The 23,647-nt window shown below is 44.4% G+C and overlaps 1 protein-coding gene across 4 annotated transcripts in view; it reads right to left on the bottom strand.

Moving 5' to 3' along the window:
* Nucleotides 1-18,714, bottom strand: part of CACHD1 (cache domain containing 1) — a 213,124-nt gene extending 194,410 nt beyond the window's left edge. Inside the window, exon 1 of one of the 4 annotated variants that reach the window (XR_004325118.1) lies at nucleotides 17,748-18,610. Coding sequence is in view for 2 of the 4 variants with exons in the window: in XM_006181264.2 (XP_006181326.2) it covers nucleotides 17,748-17,987 (240 nt within the window). In the remaining 2 variants the exon portion in view is untranslated. Of the gene's footprint in view, nucleotides 1-17,747 lie in introns of all 4 variants that reach the window. The other 3 variants (XR_004325119.1, XM_006181264.2, XM_032494478.1) reach the window with 3 other exon arrangements.
* Nucleotides 18,715-23,647: the final 4,933 nt, after the last annotated feature.

Genomic DNA, 23,647 nt, shown 5'->3' with positions numbered 1-23,647 from the left:
AATGAAAGAGAGCTACAATTCCTGAATAAGGCATATTGCCTGGTAGATTGCATGCACATTTTAAGTGGCTTCAAAGAAAGGATGGAGGAACAATGGCAGTTATGTTAGCAAGTGTCCATCTCGGTTCAACATCAGATATTTTGGGAAATACCACCACAATCTTTACTTCAATAATTTATCAATATGCTAATTGAAAATTCAACAAGAAGTCACTGCACTCCACTCAAGTCCTGAAAACTCTTGAATCAGATCAAATAGAAGACAAGTTTTTGGAGGATAAACTAAAAAACGGTACTTTTGACACTTTGTCTCCTTGATAATATTTTACTATGTCATAATGAGATTCCCTAAACAACGGATTCACCGTAACTTCATCCAAAATAGATGGCAATGGTTCTTGTAAGTGTAAACCTCTACAAAAAAACCCACTCATAATCACCTCAAAAAAGCTAAAATTATATTCTAACACATAAATGAATAGAATTGCTGTCTAAACTGATTTGGATTCTTCTACTAACCAAACAGATCAAGCAGTCTCATATTATCAGGCTGACATGACACCATCAAGTACGTTGTATGCTTCATGTAGGTGATCATAAATAGTTGAAATGTTTAAGGGGGGAAATGGAGTCCAGTATAATTAAGACACCAGCCAAAATGATGAAAATCACTCCCATATTCGACTGCCATTGGAATGACGACAGAGATGACTGTGGTGAATATGTATGTTCTCTCCCTGCTGCCCAAATCACTTGACTGTGTAGCAGTCATGAGACGTGGGTGGAATCAACCCCACGTCCAGCTCTAGAACAGGTCCTGATTGGCACAAAGGAATGTAGTCCCAACCCTCTTGCATTCTATTATCCATCCTACAATGAGGGGAGAGGGGAGGTGTCCCTGAGAGACCTGGGAGCCCTGCGCTCATTTTCCCACAGGCAAAGCCAGCCTGAGGGTTAGCTGACACAGAGGGTGACGGGGGAGGGGGGGCATGGAGCCTGTGCCTGAAGTTCACACTCTGCGAAATGTCAACCTTTCAGTTATTTAAGCCAACAAACTCTCTTTATCTCTCAAGGCAGTTTTCATGGGTTGTTGGGATGGGTGGTTACCTGCAATTCAAAATTTCCTAACAGAACCAGAGGTGACGAGGACTATGATGCTGGTGGCAGTGGTGGGTCTATGACATACGTACATCACCAAGTTCACAACAGCCCAGGGTTGGGACGGGTATTATCTTCCTATTCATAAAGTGAGAAAACTGAGGCTATGAAGAGAAAAAAGGACCTTGTCAAAAGTTACATAGCTGGTAAGCTAAGACCTCAGCTGCCTTTGATGACTGATCACGGGGCCGAGTATGTGTACACAGGAGGGAGATTACCGATGTCGCTTTGTATTTTCTATATTGAAAAGTCTTATTGTCCTGAATCTTTATTCTGCTGCAGCTGTCCTACTTCCTTTCAAATCATAGCCTTGGCCCAGTGGGCCTTTGTTGATGTAAAGCATTAAACTTATAATATTCCATCATACTAAGTGAAATCACAATGATAGATGTGGCCATACCTGTCCATGAAGAGTAAATACCTTCATTCCTCTCTAACAGTCTCCCTGCCTCCATTTCCGCCTTTCCTCACCCCTGTCCTCATCCCATACACCAGGGTACCTCATAGCCAGAGGGATAGGTCTAAAGCAAAAATCAACCACAACCACGTCACTCTCGTGCCTAAAATCCTCCAATGACTTCCCATTTCAGCCAGAATAAAATCCAAACTCTTTGGTCCCCACAGTGATCCTACCCTCTCTCCTCTTCCCTCCACTCCCACCCTTCTTCAGCGCCCTCTTTCAGCCCCCAAAACACGCCAACTCATTCTCCTCTCAGGCCCTGTGCATCCCTCTCCTTCCCCCAGCTCCTCCTCCCCAATCCCACTCATGCCTCCCCTCAAATATCAGCTTCCCCAAAAGGCTTCCTCTAATGCCACATTAGCCTAATTTAACTCCTTCACAGAACTGATCAGGGCCAAGCATTATCTTGCTTTAATTTCTGCATAAATATCTATCCCTCTTCCAGGATGCAAGCCTCTCAAAGGCAGGGACTCTGTCCTGCTCATCAGTGTACCCCACACCCAGGGCAGTGTGGGCCTGATGGGAGATCCGCCAATAGTCACGAGCAGAGCGACTAAGTCTAAGGACCCACACAGGCCACATTCGCCCAAACTCTTACATAACGCTTTGTTTTTAGCTGAAAACAACAACTGCAAAATCCACAGCTCTCTTTTAAAGACTTTTATCTATCCTCGATTCTGCTTTATTCTTTCTAATCCGGGCATCCTTATTCTTTAAGCTATGAAAGCCAATTTCTTGTAAAAACAATGCCACAAAAGCAAGAACAAACAAACAAACAAAAAAACCCACCACACAGTAGAATTTGGCACTCCTAAGGAAAATTAAAAGTACATCTGAATTTTTTTTTTAAAGTACCTCTCAAAAACTCAACAACAAACAGGCACATAGGAACTTTGAGTAATAGAAATGTTGTAAAACTAGACGGTAATGATCATTGTACAAATCTACAAATTTAATAAAAATCAGTAAATTGTTTTTTAAATAAGGAACAATAAGGAAACAACCCAATGTAAAAATGGGCAAAGGTTTTGACATTTCATACACACACACACAAAGGGCAAATAGGTAAATGAAAAAAAAAAATACTGTGCAGCATTATTGATTAGGAAAATGTTCATTAAAACCACAACGTGATACCACTTCACACATGTTAATGGCCAACATTAACATGACTGACCCAGTCAAGTTCTGGTGAGAGTGTGGAGCTGGACTTTTATCCATTGCTAGTGGGAATACACGATTAAACAGCCCCTTTAAAAACTGGCAATTTCCAACAAAGTTTAACATACACTTAACATAATAATCCCACCCCTAGAAATATGAACAATTATGTTCAAACAAAAACTTGTCAAGATGGCTACAGTAGAAATATTTATAGATTTATGACTTCAAAAAATTCAAATGTCTTTCAGTTGGTGAATGGATAGACACTGTGGTACAACCACAAAGTGGGATTCTACTCAGCAATAAAAAGGAATAAACTACTCATATACACAACATGGATGAATTTTAAATGTATTTGGTAAATATAAAAAGCCAGACTCAAAATGCATACCATAATGCATCCATTTATATGACACTCTGGAAAAAGCAAAATTACAGAGATGAAGATGGTTTTCTCGGGTTCCAGGTTGGGGTGAGAGTGGCAGGGGGACTGGACTACAAAGAAACAGCATCAGAGAATTTTGGAGGTGATGAAACTTCTGTATCTGGATCATGGTGAGAATTACATGGTATGCATTTACCAAAATTCATGGAACTCTACATCAAAGAGAGTGTATTTTCTATTTGCAAACAAGGCAACCAACAAGGGCTTAATTTGCAAAATATACAAACAGCTCATACAACTCAATGACAAAAACAAAAAACAGAAAAACAAATAACCCAATCCAAAAACGGGCAGAAGACCTAAACAGACATATCTCCCAAGAAGACACACAGATGGCCAATAGGTGCATGAAAAGATGCTCAACAATTGTTAGAGAAATGCAAATCAAAACAACAATGAAGTATCACCTCACACCAGTCAGAATGATCATTAAAAAGTCTATAAATAATAAATGCTGGAGAGGGTGTGGAGAAAAGGGAACCCTCCTACACTGTTGGCGGGAATGTAAATTGGTGCAGCCACTATGGAGAACAGTATGGAGGTTGCTTAAAAAACTAAAACTAGACTTACCATATGATCCAGCAATCCCACTCCTAGGCAATATATCTGGAGAAAACTCTAATTCAAAAAGATACACACACCCCAATGTTCACAGCAGCACTGTTAACAACAGCCAAGACATGGAAGCAACTTAAATGTCCACTGACAGAAGAATGGATAAAGAAGATATGGTATGTATATATATACAACAGAACATCACTCAGGCATAAAAAAAATGAAATAATGCCATTTGCAGCAACATGGATGGACCTAGAGATTATCATACTAAGTGAAGTAAATCAGACAGATAAAAACAAATATCATGTTATCATTTACATGTGGAATATAAAATATGCTATGAATGAACTTATTTACAAAACAGAAAGGCTCACATAGAAAACAAACAATGGTTACCAAAGGGGAAAGGGGTGGGATAGGGATAAATGAGGAGTTTAGGATAGCAGATACAAACTACTATATATAAAATAGATAAACAACATGGTCCTACTGTACAGCACAGAGAACTGTATTCAATGTGTTGTAATAAACCACAGTAGAAAAGAATATTTTTAAAAAGAGTACATCTTCACACCCATTAGGATGGCTATTATGAACAAAAAGCAAAAATAATTGTTGACAAGAATGTGGAAAAAATTAGAATTCTTGTGAATTGTTGTTAAGAATGTAAAAGGGTGCAGCCACTAATGGAAAGCAGTATGACTATTCAACAAAAAAATTAAACATAGAATTATCATATGATATAGCAATTCCACTTCTGGGTATATACCCAAAAGAGTTGAAAGCAGAGACTCAAACAATTATCATACACCCATGTTCATAGTAGCATTTTTTTTTTTTTTTTAACAGTAGCCAGAAGGTGAAAGCAACCCAAGGGACCATCGATGGATGAACTGACAAACAAAATAATGGTATATACATACAATGGGATATTATTCAGCCTTAAAAAAGAAGGAACTTCTGATTCACGCTATAACATAGATGAACCCTGAAGACAAATGGTAACTGAAATAAATCAGGCACAAAAGGACAAATATTGCATGATTCCACATATACAAGGTACCTAAAGTAGTCAAATTCATGAAGATCAAAAGTAAATGGTGGTTGCCGGGAGCTGGGGGGAGGGGGTAGTGAGGAGTTATTGTTTAATGGGTACAGAGTTTCAGTTGGGGAAGATGAAGAAGTTCTGGAGATGGATGGTGATCATGGCTGCACAACAATGTGAATGTACTTAATGCCATAGAACTGCACCCTCAAAAATGAGTACAATAAAAAAATTTTTTGTTGTATACATTTTATAATTTTTAAATTAAAATGAAAAATGTTGGACGCACTTCACAAAGATTTAGTCCTAAAATTTCAAGGCCACCTTAAAAAGTGATCATTGCTATCTGCAGGGAGAAAAATAAAAACAGTACATTTCACTATGTTTAAATCTGTCTCTGTCTATCCATCCATCCATCTATCTATATGAGTGAATGAATAAATGGTGAAATACAATGAGGAAAAGTACATCTGAATCATCATTGCAGGACTTCAGTGTTGTAGGCAGAGTTTGCTCTAGAAGTTTTTTTTTTCCTTCCAAGAAAAAGAAGAAATAATATGGGAAGTATGAGCATATATATATTTTTTAATTTATACGTATGGAACAATGAAGCCATATTTTAATTTTTAATGAAGCTACCTCCCCTCTCCCCTTCTCTCTCAACTGGAAGAAAGAAACAAAGGGCCTGCCAAAGATTTTCCATCCCCCAGACCTCTTCAGATCCGGGGCCTTTCACTATGTATCTTCACCCTTCTAACGGGTCCTTACTGGTAAAGACATGGCCAAAAGTGATACAGAGAAACAATTATACTTGCATCGATCAGGAATGAGGTTCAAATTCGTCTGCATCGTCCTCTTGGCATGCTAATACATCAGCTGCCTGGCTTGCTTTCAGTTCTTCAAGTATACCAAAGTCTGGCCTCTCAAGACCTCTGCACAGGCTCTCCTCTCTGTTTGAATGCTAGCCCCCAGCCCTCCCTGACTGGCTCCCCCTTCTTTGGCTAACCCCCACCCACCAAACCTCTCCCCTGATTGGCTCTGATTCCTTTCCATGCCACCCAGTCCTGAGCTGTCACTCCCATTCGCCTTGACCAATGAGTATTTGTTGAGGAACTGGATGCCAAGCACCATTCCATAGGAAAACAGCAGTGAACAATAAATATAAAGCTTACCTGTGGGAGGTTGGGGGAGGTGACATACAAAATGAACAGGGTTAAGGAGAAAGAGTGAGGAGAGTCAAGGGGGTTTTAAAGAAGATGGGCAGGAAAAGTTTTGTTTGCTGTTCCCAAAGGGAAGTTCAAAGGCTCCTGGGCAAGTGTCTGCTTGGAGGAACGTTTCATGTGTGTGTGGGAGTAGGGGAGGGGGAAGGTTGGTAGGAGGAGGGGAGAGAAGAAATAAGGCCATAAGCATATCAGAGACCAGATCACATCAGCTATGAAGGCCACTGTAGTTTTAGATTCTACTCTGGGTCAGATGGGAACCTTTAGAGAATTTTAAGTAGAGAAGTGACATTTTTATCTTAAAGGATATCCCTGGAAGTCTTTCTAATAGCCCCTGTTTCCTTTATAACACTACTCAAAAGTTTATAATTTATATTTATTCATATGATTATTTCTTTAATGTCTATTTCCCCTAGTAGGTGGTACACTCTGTACAAGTAGAGCTCCTGTCTCCTTTTAACCATGAACTCAAATCCAAGCATAGTACCTGGCATATAGTATGTGCTCAATAAACATTCATTAACTGGACCGACGAATTTAACCTCTAGGATAAAGTAGCTCCAAGTACATAATCTGCAAGTACACACTATTTTTGTGTTTTTTAGATTCCTAAATGTCCTCGATCTATATACCTCAACTTCCTGTAACATGAAGAAATTAGACATGAGAACCAACTAATACTTAGAGTCCTAATGTGCTTACTCTGCTAGACACTGTCACTTATCTGGAACATTTTAAATCTTCAGTAGCAAGTGCAGGCTCAAGACCCTTGAGTCGAGAGGAGGAAATGAAACTGACACATGAAACATAGTGGTAAAAGCTAAATTCAGAATAGTAACTGTTAGAAAGTTACTGTTTAAAGATGGCCACACAATTTCTATAGTCCAGACATTTTTTGAATCTTCAAGTGCCAGAGACAATGCTAACCATACCAGGACCATACAGATGAATAAATGTGGGCTTTTTCTGCTGAGAGCTCACGCTCTGATAACTCTCAACTGTACAAAGCTTTACTGTTCGCAACTCTTGCCCATGCTTATGAACTGATTACACATGTATGCAAATAAAAATTTCCAGGCCTCCTTGGTCATCTGAATTTACACTAACTCTGGGGTATCAACCCATAACAAACGAGATGGTTCACAAATCAGAGCACAATCTGGTCCCCCCTAACTACCAAGACTACAAAGAAGCAAATATTCCTGTTCCACGTAGGGTCAGTAAAACCAACTCTGCGTCCAGTAGCCAAGACTGCCAAAAACCTCAGTTCTCCAGGCTCTCTCCAAAACTGCCCAGGGCAGCAACATCCCAGTATGGTCCTCAAGAGAGAGCAGAAAAGTAGAAAACTGGGTCTCCTGCAGCAGCCACTTGCAGCTCTCATTCGGAGAGGACACCATCCAAGAAGAATGCAGTGCCGTGACCACTTCAGCACCTACCGCCCCTGGGCTACCAGGAGAGCCACAGGCTTTGGAGAAAACCAATCAGCAAACGTGGAGGCAATTAGGACAAAGGAGTCCAGTATCCTGATAGGGGCACAGCAAGCAATCCAGTGGACAAAAAAATCCCATGAAGTTCCAGTTGGGTTAGCAAATGCTTGAGGATGGACAAGAAACCCAACAGGTCTTCCTACGCCTCTGATTTCCCGGAGATGAAGGCAAAGATCACAGAAAAACTTTTAACAATATTTAAATACAAACATGTGCTCCACCAATAAGGCCATAAAAATACCCTCAAACCATTTATAAATATTGCAATACTTATCAGGGAGGTGACAGACTTCAACTTTTCTTCTTCAAATATCTTTTCATGGTTATACACACCACGGTAATTGTCATGGCTTTATGGCCTCCCTGTGATTTTTTTTTCCTATATAGAATCCTCACTTTATTTTCAAGTGACATGGAAATATGAAGACTATTTTAACCTGGTTAATTATTTTATATGCGGAGTCAAGCCAGGCTGATGAATCTGTACTTCAGCGTGTTTATGGATCATTAATTTCTGGCCATTCCTCTTTTGAATTAAGATTTGTAAAAAAAGAAAAAGTTGGCCATCATAAACCAGACTCAGTTTGTCTTGTTTCCTTAACATACGCCTTATCAGCTCTGCCACAGCTGAAGTGATTCCAAATTGCTTTATGACACACTTGGATTTTCTCCTGCTAATAATTCCTCTTTCCTGCCCCTGACTGGCAGGCTTCTTCCACACTGCAGTAATGTGGGACAGCTAATTATCTACCAATCCACCTTGCTGTTCCGCACTTGGCAACTTTTATCTGCACAGGACAGCTGCACTCTCCCCGTTTGAAGTGAAATGTCAGTCTCAGCTAATGCAACAAGACTTACATCACTAATGATGTCTCCGCACTTTGAAGAAACAACTCAAAGCCTAATTAAAAATTCAGATTCATTCTCACCGGCTGGCCGATTTTCACTGCCCTTCCACCAGGACCTCGAAGTATCTTTTAAAATACTCCATGCAAAAATAAAATTGAAAAAAAAAATATCCAAGGGGAAAAAAGTGGTGCAGGATTGGGCTTTAACTGAGTCTTTAAAATGACTGTTATGGTTGGAACAGAACGAAGATGTTAACATATACAACAGATAAGAATTTCCTCCACTGGCTTCTACTCTTCAATGACAATAAAGCACACTATTTCCAAAGAAATATGGACCAGAAGCTACTTTTGAGTCGACCCACTCTGGGTGTTGGTACTTTTCTAACTGTAATTAACTCGGAAATCATGTGACTGTGGAAATCTGAAGTAGGGGGAAACTTCTTTTGAACCTAGAACAAAGAAGGCAAGGTAAAGAGGCATTCAAATGCCATTTATTTTGTTTCATTATCAAATCAAATAAACAACCCCTCCATAGGAATGATACTATTACAGTTTTCGCACACACACAAAAAGAAAGAACTTCATACTTCTAATAACTAGGGAGAGAGATGCAGTCCTGAAATTCAATTCCAAAATAGAACTCTGCCTGAAAATTACAGGTGCAATTTCCGTGTGTAGCTTTTACATAAACAAACACCAAAAAAACCAAAGTTGTCTCTCCCCTAAAGTTTTATTTTTTTTATGCTTTACCTTTTTAATTAAAAAATCACTTTGGTGGTACAAGGTCACAATTATAAATAATTATTGGCCACCTAAATTTGTTCTTTTAAAACATATCTAAAAATATCTAACATCATGTGGTAACTCATAACTTTTTGTATTTCTTTAGTGGCTCACTGACTTCTAGGTATTTAAATAACAACCTAAAAAAAAAAAGAAACCCAACACAGCTGTCAAATTAGACTATCAGCTTAAGTTTTCAACCATAAAATAAATCGTTTTTTTTTTCCAAAGAGGAATGTAAAGGTTCTTAAGTCAAGTTTCTTTCCCATTTTCAAGCAATCTTCTCTTGAAATAATGGAGCACCCATAAGACAAGAGTCCTAAAAGAGCGTACTACTGGCGGGATCTCTGGAGAGCCATGTCCCCACTGGGCCTCCGTTTCTCATCTGTAAATGAGGGAGGCAGATCTGACCTTCTCTCTGGTCCTTCCCAGTTCTCACGGCACCCAGCGATCTGTGGATCTGGCAGGCTGGGGAGAGAAGGCGTACCAAGGGCAGGCCTGCTCAGCCTGGATGCGCACAGCCCTGGGGCAGCCCCAGGACCACAGTGGGAGGCCAGCCAGCCTGGGCTCAGGCCCAGAGCAGGGAGACTGCAGAGCAGACCCTCCCAGAACCGGACTGGAGGAGGCAGAAACTAGATGTGGAACAGGCCCTGGGAGCTGGTGGCTGCTCCCAGCGTCTGAATCCTGAATCATGTTCAGCTGAGCTTTCGAGGCACCATGCTGCTAAATTCTCCAGCTTCCTAGTCCCTCTCCCCCAGAGCACATCTCCTCCAAATACGAGACTCGGGCATAATTGGCTAATTCCCAACTTACTGGTAAGCTACTGCCAGCTATGTTGAAACAAAGGGGAGAACCTGTTTAAGAAAGGGGGTGTGCAAGAGGGAAACGGTACTGGTCACGTTGTCTGAGCCCTCATCTAGCTCTGCCCTAAGGTCTGCCCCAGACCGTTCAATCGCGTGAGGCAGCTTGTTCCTCCGTTGTCCCAGCCAGGGGAGACTGGGTGTTCTGTCACCTGCCATGTAATGTCTTGACTGACATGACGGTTCCAAGGACCCCACAACCCAACCTCTGGCTACATCTCTGACCTCTTCTGGTACACTCTCTTCCCTCTGGCTCTCTGAACTCCAAACCTTAGTGCCGTCTTTCCCCTCCTCTGAGGTGCCATCGCAGAAGGAGCCTCTGGGGATGCCGCTCTTTGACTAACCAACTCCTACGCATTCCGCTTTTTCTGGGAGGCCTTCCAGAATTCCTCTCCACCTGCAAGCAGATTAACATCCCTGACACACTTTCCCCAAGCATCCAGAACCTCCTGTCTCATGACAGTCATTGCCTTGGAAATTACTGATGGATTTCTCAGCCCTCACAGAGGGCAAGGCACCAAAGAAACACTCAAAAACTATTTAACAATCCAATTGAGAACTCACCTATCAGAAAGTTTTCCTTTGTTATTACAGAAAGGTGCTTCCCCATTCATTACCTTTACACACAATCACTGATTTGACCTCCTGGAGCTCAATGAATAATTCTGATCCAGCCTACAGACATGTTTGGTTTAGCTCACAGTCTTTCTTTAAAAAATCTGAATTAGTTGCCAACATTTTACGAATTAAGAGATTTCATCATAAAAAAATCATTGACCCAGCTTCTCCTGAAAACCAGTCATGTGGCAACACTGGCCCCACATGGTCACTGGACAGCAATTGGAAGGGCCTGAGGAGCACCTGGCATGCGCCCTCCTGTTTACAACAGCCGACACCACTCCCTACTGACCTACACCTGGCCCACCTTGTGCATTCTGTCCAACTGAGCCCTGGAAATGTTAGAGTTAGCAAACCCAGGTGTAATCTTGATCCTATATTGTAGCGTTTCTTTCTAAACTGTCTTGGCCCGTACAAGTTGGTTTAGCCTCCCTAACAAGACAATGAACTGTTGGAGGGAAAGCAATCAGTATCCTATACTTTCCCTGCACTCTCCCAGCCTCTGATTCTGCCATGAGGCACCCAGGGAATATCTGCTGACAGACTCATCAGGAGAGTTATGTATAACAATTATGTATAACATCCAGCTTTTCCTCGTCAACCTCCCTTCCACCCCACTACTCTTCCAGCTTATTTCACCTTGTTTCTTTCTCACTTTTGCCGCCTCTGGAAGAGGGAGAGAGCGGGAGTAAGAAGACGGGGCCCACGATGCACGAGTCAAACCTGCGTGCTCAGACGATTATAAGCAGGCCACTGTGAAAACAAAGCACCTCACAGGCTCGTGGGGGAAAGCCAGGCATGAAAACAAGGGCCAGGTGGCATGTGTAAGGGAGGAAAGAAGGGCCCCAGAGAAGCTTCCCCAAAAGAATATAGGGCGTCACACCTGGAAGGTGAAGGAGACTGCTGGGCAAAGGTACTAGCTATTTGTGAAGGGCTGGAGTACACAGCGATCATTTTGCCCAGATACATCTTTATAAAAAATTGAAAGCATACACCCTTCAAAATAATCGTATTTTATGGAATTCAGATTCTATTTACTAGTTTACCAATATATTATATACCTTATAAAACATTAATATAGAAATTAAATTAGGCAATAAAAAATCTTATGGATGAAATTATATATCTGGAATTTACTACAAAATCATCTGGGGGGCAGGGAAGAGCAGATGGAGGCAGCGGCAGAGGTGAAACCAGCCTGACCACAAGTTGAGAACTGTTTAAGCCAAGCAAGAGGTACAAGGGCATTCTCATGCTATTCTCTTTCCTTCTGTGTATTTTTTCAAATCTTTGTATTAAAAAAGTTTAAAAGTAAGTAAGTATGAATATAGTAGGTCTAATCCTACTTTCTTCCTAAACCCCAAAGGATGGTTTTGTACCACATCCCTGAGGTCCATGCACCACACTTTGGTAACCCCTGGGCCAGAGGACTGACCACATGGAAATCTGCAGGTTCTGAAGATTAGATGTCAGTTTCATTCAGGCTTGGGAGCTACATGTTTGCTGCCTTCCAGGATCTGTGCCCTGGCACTAAACCGGCTGTCCTGTATTTATTTCTGTTTACTGACTGTTTCTATGTTAGACCTTGTGCTAAAAGGTATTTCCCTCCATTAACCAAATGAAGCATGAAGACTCTGAAGGTCAGAGTGCTTTAATGAAACGCTGGAAGTTACATAGTTAATGACTAGCTGAGTCAAAATTGTTGCCCCTTCATATTTTGGCTTCCAATGCGCTTTTATACCAGGTCCAAGCAGATCCAAGATAAATCCCACTGCACATAATACCAAACTTCCAGAGTTCTGCAAGGTTCCTGCCTGCTCATCCACTTAAGCTCAAGGAAGGAACTCTTCAAGCAGCAACCAGAAATAGCACCACGTTGCAAAGTGTAAAACCGTCCCCTTCCCCTCCCCCACATCCCTCCAGATTCAAGTACGACTGGCAGGAAAAACATACGCACAGGCGACAATGCCAGCTAAGACAGGTATTAGTGGAGAGGAAGGGGAGGAAGTACCAAGCACACCAGGGGCAGAGTCCACCAGAAGTGATTCAACATGCTCTTCCCTGGGCTCATTCTTACCAAGTTCAACTCAGAGTCATCCATCAATAGTCAATTTTCTTCTATTCTAAATGTTCAATCTCAGAAGAAAGCAAGACCGCAGTTTTCCCACCAGGGCTTATATTGCACACAAGGCATAGAATCAAACAACATTATTTGCATTATTGCATTCTTCCCTAAAACATTCTTGATTGCCTAAGTACACATTCAAACTACCCTAAAACATGCCATTCCTGGTAGGATGGACATGATTAAGAGGAAAATGCAAACCTTACCTAAACAGAACTCAAATCAGCATGCAGTTACGCAGAACCACCAAGATGCTTATGTCCAATAAGCACAGAAGCTCCAGGTATTATCGCCAAAGAAATAAAACGTGGGACCTCGTGTTCAGCCACCCCCTACTCAGGCGTGCAAGTTATACCAACTTCCGTGTCCAGTACCACCAAAAGGCAGTAAGAATGTCTGATGAACTCCTGATTTTGTTACCCTTCATGCCTGGGGCTGTGGCTGCTTTCAGGACTGGCCTCTGTGAGTGGACAGTTCACAGTCCACTGAAAAGGCCTCGGGAGGAGTGTCCGGCTTCCATGACCTCACCAGATGGGCTAGGGCAGCTCTTCTCTATACTCCCATAATGCCCCGTTCCCCTCTCTACCATGGCACTGGCCCACTGGTTCCTAACACCTCTCTCTGCATCTTGCTAACTTCCTCCTCTGTCTGTCATACCACCTCCTTCTGTATCTGTCTGCATCATCAGTTGAGAGCTTTAAGGGCATGGATCAGACCTTTTTAACCTTGTATCCCCAGCTTGGCTTAGCCTAACCCAAGGCCCCTCATAGAATAGAAGCCTCCACAAAAGTTTGTTGAATGAATGGAAAAACGAACACTAAAGCTGTGTCATGCTGTTTCCTGGCATACAGAGGGCCTCCCCTTTCACCTTCAGCTGCAGCCCCTGTTTCTAACACTGCTCTCTTTTCAGTCAACGCCTCACCCCTACTGCGCCCTTCAGTTCCTGGAGTTACGTCTGTCCTGGCTGCTGCTCTTTCTTCAACTTGAGTTGAAGCTCTAGTTTGTACTTCTGTTATTTCTTCTGTCCCTATTGGAAGGACCCTCCCTACCCCCCCCCAACCCTCCTCTCCTTCCAGGCCCCACACAGCAGCTGTCTGACCAACCTGCTGGTGTGTCTGCCAAGTTCCCAGTGACTATGCCCAGCCCAGCCCAGCCGAGCCGAGTTAGAGCTAACATCAAGGCGGGCACGCTGGCCGTGTGCCAGGCCCTTGCTGTTAGGAAGCCTGTATTGTCATATAATGTTAAATGGGCCTTATAAGTGCCTGGTGAAATGGCTCCCAGAGCCCAGATATGCCTTCTAACAAGCAGGCATTGTTGCCTAACTGTTTTACCTGTGCAACCTGACCTCCTCCTCCAAACTGTAAACTCTTTAAGGGACTGTGCTGGAATACCTCCTTGTAAATCCCGACACCTAGCTAGCACAGTGCCCTGTGCCCAGCCAGCTTTCAATTAATAGTTCTCCATTTAAGAACAACCACGTCCAGCGACAGCGCCAGCCCCATCTTCACATCAACAGGTGCCTTCACACACACACAGCCACTATTTCCATGAAGTCCACAGAGCCAATCTCTAGGAAGGATGACCATCTCCAATTTTGCAGATCACCCAACTTCTAAAGTTGCAGAACTGGAAACCAGGTCTCCAAATGCCCAATGGGGAGTTCTTCCCATTCCACGATGCTCCTTGGGAAAGGCTTGCTGCATGAACGAAAGAGGCAAACGCAAGTCTCCCTAGACACAGCCATCCTGTGCTCCCCAGATCTTAACGTCATCGATGGCTTCACTCCACCACACCCCTGAGGGGGCAATGATTAAGTTTTTGACTTTCACCCATGATCTAGGGGTCTGCCGCCAGTGGGGGCAGTATTCAGTGGCAGCTCTCCCAGGGCACTGGCAAAATTGATGCAAACCATTTAGATTTTTTTATGTCTGTCCATTACTAGAAAGGAACAACAACAAGAACACGAGCAGGCAGCCTCCATGAGAAAATCTATCCAAGAAAATCTTCGAGACAGACCGCTTTTCAAACTATCTTCCCTATTAGCAAGCACAAAAACTATGCCATGGGACGTTCCAGTGCTGAAAGAAGGCCTGGGTTTTGTTTTTGTAAAATCACTCCTTGTGACCGCCTGTGAGCAGTATGGGCAGTCATTCAAGAGGCGGCAACAGGCCTCCTTTGGGGGCTACTTTGCAATTTCTCAAAATTAAAAATGGTCTTTGGAGAATCTCAGCAGCAGTAACTCAAAATTCTGTAAATAGGCTTTTTAACATACAGAAGTGACCTACAGAAAGTTTCTTGTCAAAGAAGATGCTGTCCTGAAAGGTCTGCACTGTGCTCCAAATGCCAATGTCAAGTGAAAAAAGTCACTCCCTGGATGGAGGGAGGACATTCTTTTCCTGCAAAGAGACATCATCTCTCCCCAACCCCCTCACATCTAAGGATGGAAGTCTGACCCCGCTCACCTTAATGTCCATGTGAGGCTACCTACCTCTGAGCAACACATTAGCTCCACAGCTATAAAATCTAACATGTCACAGGGCAGGGCTATACAATCAGCACTTTAGGCAAGTAGACCCACATAATTTCAGACCCACTGAACAAATCCCAGGTTTACAGAGGAGAATGTGAGGCTTGCAACCTTTGTTTCAAGGGCCAGAAATCTAACCTGCCTTAGACTTTATTTTATGAGTATTCCCTCCCCTGAAAAGCTGGCAGTCTAACAAAATTAAAAAAGGACTCTTTCCCAATTTTCCCCGATGGAGGCAAGTGGCAGATCAATGTACAGCTCAAGAGGAGGAATTTAAATACAGTATGTGCTGCTCCTTTCAAAAAAGGAGAGAAGCCACTTCACATTTTGCCAGACAAAACCCTGTCCCCAGGAGGCCAGTTTCCACAATGAGGTTGCAAAGGTGTTAGAAAGAGGCCAGTTGGGAGGAGATAAAGGGCCATTTGGGCACAAACCCCCCACTGATCAGAGCTTTTTTTTCCTAAAGTGTCTCCTTTTCAACAGGGAAGCCTTTTAAAACTACATTTGCTTTGGATTCCTACCTGAATGACAATGTGTTGGGATCCGATTTCACCTTTTGTCAAGGATCGGGTGAGAAACAGTAAAACTGCTGTCAGCATCTTAGAAAAAAGCTAGTCCTTAGCTTATATGAGGAAGAGGGGGCAAAAAAAAAAAAAATCCTAAGGTCCCTCATCCAGCTCTAGTGATGGGATGAAGGTGATGAATGCATACTGATCTTACAAGCACAGCCTAGAATTGCAACGTAATAAATTCCCTTTATTAAGAGAGTGTCTACGCAAAAATACAATTGTTCGTGCTCTGAACTGAAGCATTCACCAGTGGAAAAAAGAATCCTAGTTTTTCCCTAACATTTTAGTTCCATTTCCTCTAAAAGTCACCTCACTCCTAAGAACTCTCAGAAATCATCAGAAATCAGAAAATGCATATAGAAAAAAATTATAACTTAATCTAAAACCTAAAAGATCTACATAGAAAAGTTAAACGATGTATCTTAAAAGCTTGTCTATTGTGCAAATGAAAAAAAAAATACGACTCAACTGCACCTCAGGGCTGGTATCTTCAAATAAACACAGAATTTACCTTTCAAGCACACCAGCCACTCCTCAACCTCACCTCATTCCTAAATCAAAACAAAACAAAAACAATAGTCTTTCACCGCAGTGGTACAGGTCTGTGGGACTGGCTTTAGAAAAACTGTATCATCTTGGAAGGAGACTGGGAGGGAAGAGGGGATAGGGAGGGAGGTTACCAGAAATCTTAATCTCAAGTGACTTAAAACACCTCTCTCGCTAGGAGGGAGAAGGGTGGTCACAGCAGAATCAAAATCAGAAATCTATTCCAAGAACACATTCCTGGAAACTTCGTTCTTTCGAAGAGCATGTCCATCACCATTATTGTAGAATACGAAAAATAACCTCATTCTCTTATGTAAAGAATGTTATAGCAAAGGTTTCAGAATGCCGTCTCAACCTCTCCTAAATGAGTGGGCCTTCTGGCCAAGTAGGTTAAAATAACGGTGAGATAGAATCTCCAGGTGGTTGCTGTTTAGCAATTTTTTTTTTACGACTGTCGGTTATTAGTAACGTCTTCAGGACTCCATACTAGCCGCAGGCAATCTTTCTTGAGCCCCCCCCCCCACTTTCTCTCCTGGGGAGGACTGACATGGTAAACAATTTAGAGAAATGAGAACCTTATTCACTACATTCCCTTTTTCCTCCTCCCCCAAAGGCATACACAAAACAAAATAAAAATCCTACAGCGGACAGCGCGCAACCGACAACAGCAACAGCAGAAAGCAAAAAGTCCCCCACACAAGACAAGTCTACCAGGCCAGCCCCTCCCCCAATGCCCCCAGGCGGGGAAAGGGAGCTCCGAGTCCACTCCCGCGGCTGCTCTCCGCCAGGACCCAGGTGGCCCTGGAGCAGCTGCCTTCCCTCCTGGCACCCACCGGTACGCCTCGGTCGGAGGGACCCCAGAAGGTGGTCAAGGGGGTAGACTGGCGGCCTCGGAAAATCGTCCGAGCCAGGCAGGGCCGCCTGCCCCGGGATGGGTACACAAAGAGGGAAGGGGAGTCTGCAAGGGTGGCGGGATAAAACAAGACTGCGAGGGAAATTCGTGCAAATTAGAGAAGGAGGTGCAAGGCAACCAGAGAACCCTGGCCGAGATAATGGAGCTGTGCCGAGTGGCTGGGGAAGTGGGTTCTGTGCAAAGGGCAGGGGCTTCTGCAGACGAGAGAAAGGGATTGGGGGAGTCTCCTGGAAGAGGAGTTGGTGTGTAGTCAGGGGACTCGTGGAGAAGGCAGAAGTGTCCAGGGAAAGGGGGGCTCTGTGCATGCCAGAGAGGTCGGTGCACAGTCACGAGAACTTGTACTGGGGATGGGACAGGGCTCTGAGAGGGAGAGAGAGGCGGGATGCTTAGCAAGTTCGCGGGTGCGAGGGGGGCCTTACCTGCATGGTGACGACCCCCAGCTCCTCGGCCGCCAGCCTCCGCATCTGGCTCGCCAGCACTTGCGCCTCGTCCAGGATTGAGAAGTCGGCGTCGGCCCCGGCGCCCAGCAGCCAGCCCGCGGCCAGACAGAGCAGCCAGAGGGGCGGCCGCCGCGCCCCGGCCCGGCGGAACAAGCCCCGACCCCCGCGGGCCAGTGCGGCTGCCCCCGCCGCCTCCTCTTCCTCCTGCTCGCGGGCCATGCCGCCTCCCCCCACTCCCCGCGGACGGGCTCCAGGCGCCGGGAAGCGGGGAGGGAGCCGCGGGAGGAGCGCCCAGGGCCCGCTCGGCGCACCCCGCAAAACTTTCTCGCCCTTCGGCAATCGCCTCTCGGCGCCGCGGCGGCTCCCAAACTTAGGGGGCGCCCGGCTACGGCGCGGGAGCGCGGGCGGCCACCATCGCCGGGCTCCGGCGGCTGAGGCGGGAGAGGAAGCGGCCGCCCCAGCCGTCCTCGGGACCCCGGCGCCGGCGCGGCCCCCGCAGGGCAGCGGGCCTCTCGAGAGCTGCGGCGGCCGCACCGAGTGCGCGGCCGCGGGGCTGACAGGCGGAGCCGCGGAGCTTTCGCTTCCCGCGGTTCCGGGGCGAGCGAGGCGGCGGCGGCGGCGAGGGCGGGCGGCTGCACCCGCGGAGGAGGAGCGGCTATCGGGCTGCGAGGCTGGGGCAGCCACCCAGGCGTGGACGGGGAGAGGTTTAAAAAAAAGAAGAAAGAAAGAAAGAAAAACACTGAGAGAAAGCCAGCGGCGGGGGAAAGGGAGGTGTCTGGTGCCACCACGCTGCGCTCCGGCTCCGTGCACTTCCCAGCCCGGCCGCCGCCGCAGCTGCGGTGATTTATGGAAGCAGCGAGAGAGGCGGGGAAATTCCCCCGGTCGCCCCTCCTCTCTCCGCCTCGCTCCCGCCTCAGAACCGGCCCCTCGAGACGCCGCGGGCCCGAGAGCAGGCTCTCGACTCGGTTACCAGCCTGGCCGGGGGGGGGGGGGGGGGGTGTCCCAGGGACCTGCCCGTGGCCGGAGACAGCGACCCACCTCAGCTCTCAGCGCCTGCGCCCACCGGAGGGCCCCCGGGATCCCACCCGTTCTAGGTTCCACCCATCGAAAGTCCCTTGAAGTTCTAGGACGCTGGCTCTCTGCCTAGCACAGATTTGGGAAGGAAGGGACTGCCGTTTGTGCGTCCCCTGCTTTTCTTTCGGTGTGATTAGTAACAATGGCTTGCATTCGTTGGATCAACAGACTTCTCTCCTTTTTTAAACCAACTACCGTGTGCCCAGCCCAGTGCTATGGGGTTTGTATACATTATCCTTTAATCCCCACCACATCCCTACGAGGTACGTACCTTTATCCCAAAATTTTAGGTTAACAAAGACTGAGGCTTAGAGATGTGGAATAAATTGCTGAAGGTCACCCAGGGGATAAGAGGCAAATCCAGAATTTAAGCAGATCCGAGGCTCTTGCTCTTAAATAGGACATAGTTCTGACTCTCTTTGGAAATGAACCATCTGATCCCATCAAAAGCAAAAAACAAAACAAAACAAAACCCACAAAACTACTGAGCTGGAATGAGCCCCACACATCTATTCTCTGAAGCCTGGGGAGGCAATGCACTTACTTCCTTTGGACTCCTGACTCAGGCTCTCTGAGAAATCACCTGTTGGAAGCACCTGGAACAAGTAAATGGGGGTAGGGGTAGGGTTGGTAAAGCTGCTGTTCTTCCCAGCGTGGGAAGGTTCCAGCTTGTAGGTTCCTGGAAGACAGAACCATGTCCAGGACGATTAAGGCTACCTAGCAGAGGGGGCAGCAGGACTAGAACCTGGATTTGGTGTTCTCTTCTCTTTGCAGCAAATCTGTTTTACTTCTCTGACTATATTGTATTAAAAACTCACCTTCTGTAAGCTTTCCCTGGCCCATTTTATCTGGTGATTGTTTTTCAGTTCTGAATTCCCCAGTATTCTCTCTGCTATACCATGTTTTCATTTTGTGACACTCTCTATGCTATGCCCTGTTGGGAGAGGCATGTTGGACTCTTGGAACACCTTTTATCTGCAATGCTGGTTTTATGTAACGCATCCTGGAACTAAGGTAGACTTGTTCAGGGCTGGGACCAATCCACCTCTCCATCATTAACACTTAGCTCAGTACCAAGAACAGAGCAGACACTTTGAAAATGATTCTTGAATTCATTATAAGATAAAAAAAAAAACTTTGTTGTCTTCCATCCTCAGAGTTGAATTGACATTTGGTAGTGAGATGATCCTATAGGGTCTGTTTTTTTTTTATTGTTATGCCATTGCATATGATGGTTAATCAGTGATACAAAACATGTTAGTCCACGTGGTAAGTGGAAGAGAAAAAAATGATAAGTGGCAGTTAGCATTAGTAATTTTTTGTCTTAGATTCTTCAAGGTTACTGTCACCGAAATTATCACACATTTCTAAACTATCCTTCTGAAGCTCCTTCAAAATGGCTTCTCCATCTTTGCCCAGCCTTTCTATACTGTCCTATTTCTGAGGATTTTCATCCTATGTTCCCTTTTTTCACTTTAAGGTTTTTTTTTTTTTTTGAGAATTCATGTTACACTCATGCCTTCAGTTATCACCAAGACATCAGAGTTTTGCTAACTTCTAAACAAAGCTCCATCTCCCTTTTCAGCAGGATTTCTGAAATTCCAACTGTTTACTGGCTTCTCTACTAGATACACCTGAACTAAAACTCATTCCTGCTATCCCCTCTCTCCACCTAAATCTATCCTCTATTGCAAATCTTTTTGGATGTTACCCACACTCCAAGCTAGGTACTTCACTCACTACTTCCACTCCCAACATATCTCTCTTACCCATCCCCTGTTCTCCATCTGTACCCTGATGAGCTGGATGACTTCAACTCCTCATCACAGCTCACCTGTGAGTATGACTGCAGCCTCCTTTCAGGTCTCCATAGAGTCCATCTCACCCCCATCTTTCTATTCTACATACTGAAACCAAAATCATCTTTCTAGAAGTCAAATCTCAACTTGTCTCTCACTAACCTAAACACTTCTGATGCCCCATCACAGAGAAATAAACTTAACACAACAAACAAGTCTCTCTGCGCTCTGGCTTATCTGCCTTTCTGGCTTTATGGAAGCCATTCTCCTTCCCCCAACCCTCACTATCCCCAGAAAACACCTTTACTGGTGATCTTGAAAGCACCCCCCTTCTCCCCACCTGACAAGCCCCTACTGAGCTGAGATGACGCCTCTGTGAAGGCTTCTCTGAAACCAACCCCCACATAATTTATTGCTCTTCCGTTGGTGCCGCAAGCTCTCAGTTCTCTTAGCACTGATTATCCATTGGAAAGTCTTGTTTTCTCCACCCTAATTCTTCTCATTAGGTCCACCAACCACCTGTAGCCTCAGGGCATTCTTAATAAATTGCAAATCCTGTGCTGCATCTCAGGTCCACCAAAGCAGAATCCTGGAGGTGGGCTGGGTCCTGGAATGTGTGTTTTACAGTCCCTCCCCCTGCCCATGAGTCTTATGAACTGCTGTTAGACTGCAGACAAGCTCCCAAGCATGCTAACTCACTCATCCAGGAGCTCTAGCCTTTAGTACAGTGCCTATACTCAGCAGAATCTCAATACCCATGAAGGGCCATGTGACTTTTCCTATATCACCAACAGGAATATGTCTCAGAAAAATAAAGTCATTTGCCCAAGGTAATACAACTTTTAAATGATGCTACCAGTGTGCAAACCCAGGTCATCAAATGGCAAGCTCTAAGCTACTCATCTGGTGTTAGAAAAGATGTTTACATACATAGATACCAGTACATGATAGACCGATAAAAATGTGTTACCTGATAAACTACTACTCTTTAATGTCTCCAGTGCATTTAAGTAAAATTGTCCTACCATCAACCGCTTTCGACACCAGTTGATTGTTTTCTGGTGAGGGGCAGCTGATTAGACCTGGGTGGGCTTATAATATCAAGTAGCCAATCTATAGCACCTAAGACATGGCAAAAAAAAAAAATGGGCAAATTTTCATTCTGGAAAAGCTTAGGAAATATAAGAGGAAAAAGCAGTTAGAAGTGGCAGTTGAAATTAAAAAGACATGAGAAGGAGTCAGAGGGGACATGAGTCCCATAATACATATTGCAGGAAATATATAGCTATAAACATACATATATATTTATATATAAATATTTATACACACACACACAAAGATGTGTACATATATATGTGGTTGTGTATGTGTGCACGTGTGCATATAGCCATATAATGGAGCTAAGGGCATGGGTTTTGGAATCAGAAAAGCTAGGTTCAGATCCCAAGGGCAGTACTTAGTAGCTGTTGTCATCTCAGTAAACCTGAACTTCTCTAAGCTTCAATTTCTTCATCTGTACAGTATAAACAATAATATCCAAAGTTTTTGAGAAAAAGCTCATAAAGCACTTAGCAGAACACCTGGTACGTAGAAGCATGCCATAAATAGTGGATATGATTCTGCAGGCTGAAGCTATGAGGGCGCAAACACCACAAAGGAGCTAAGACAGCCAGTCAGAGAGAGAGAGCAGAGTACACAGAATGTGTGGCCTGTGAAAGACCATGACCAAGATGCAGAGCTAACTGGATTTCAGAACTTTCCCAATACAATTCAAGTCTACACCCTCTGTTAATAGCAGGCATTTTTTCCCCTCCCCTTTGTCTTGCTGTAACTCTAAGGATTGAGTTTAATCATCCATTCTTACAGAGAGGACACTGTTGACTATATAGCTGTTTGAACTACAAAATGAGGAAAAGACTGGTAAGGGGGCCACTGCTGTCCCTAGAAGACCATAGAATGGACCACCATGATAGCTAAGCCCAGAGTGCTCCTGGACTCCTTGCCTGGGACTGAGTAGGACACCTATTCATTATCTGTTTCCTCTCCGTAAGCTCTAGCACTTAACAGGCAGCCTTGTAACTGTCCATTTGTAAATCTGTTTTCTCCATCTTACTGTTTCTCAAAGTGTGGTCTACAGCCTCCTACAGCACAATCCCTCAGAGGGACTGTGTCTGCCTTATTCATTGCCACACTGACAAGCAAAACTTAGATCCAGAGTAGAAACCCAAGAAATGCTGGATGAAAAAAATTGAAAAAAAAGATTTAGGAAAATCCATTAATCATTAACTCTGTGCATAAAGGGGAACTAACAATATTGTTCCTTGACTACTAAAGAAGGATGGGCCAAACCTCCTCATCAAACAGGCTGCTCTTCCAACGTATGGGAGGTACAAAGCCACTCCAGTGATAGACCACCTCAGGGTACTCACAGGCCAAAACTCTTACCGCAGAAAACTTCCATGTCAAACTGTTTTGAGGAATTCTTGGTCAGATTTCCAAAAATGTGGTGTGGAGTTTCCAAGCCACCACGATTCCCCTTTGAGGGGAAACAGAGCCAAGTTAACAAATTCTCACCCTAATGCTGCTGGCAGGCTTCCCATTCAAAATAATAACTGGCTGCAAACTATCTTGAATCTGTGAACTCAGGGAGCTCAGGAGAAGAGAATCGGTAACTTCAAGGGCAGAAATTAGTGCTCGCTCACTAACTTCTACAAGAATTCAGATTTCAGCAAGTATGCTTTATTGTTAAATAAGTGGAAAGAGTTAACGGTCTAGATCATGGATCCTAGAACACAGAGCATCTCTGTTTTCCACATCCCTCCTGCTGAGTTTAGGAATCATCAGGTTTCCCATTCTCCTTCAAACTGGGATCTCACAATGACAGAACAACAGTAATAGATACAAGAAACCGAGACCCCACCGTGGGCAGGACACTATTTGTAGCACACCACATACCATTTCTTGAACTCTTAGTGTGTTACCTATGTTCTATCATTTAAGCATCAA

Source organism: Camelus ferus, chromosome 13, assembly GCF_009834535.1.
Source record: "Camelus ferus isolate YT-003-E chromosome 13, BCGSAC_Cfer_1.0, whole genome shotgun sequence".
Taxonomy (NCBI): domain Eukaryota; kingdom Metazoa; phylum Chordata; class Mammalia; order Artiodactyla; family Camelidae; genus Camelus; species Camelus ferus.
Note: the sequence above shows the minus strand (reverse complement) of the source record. Positions and strands in the feature narration are given on the sequence as shown.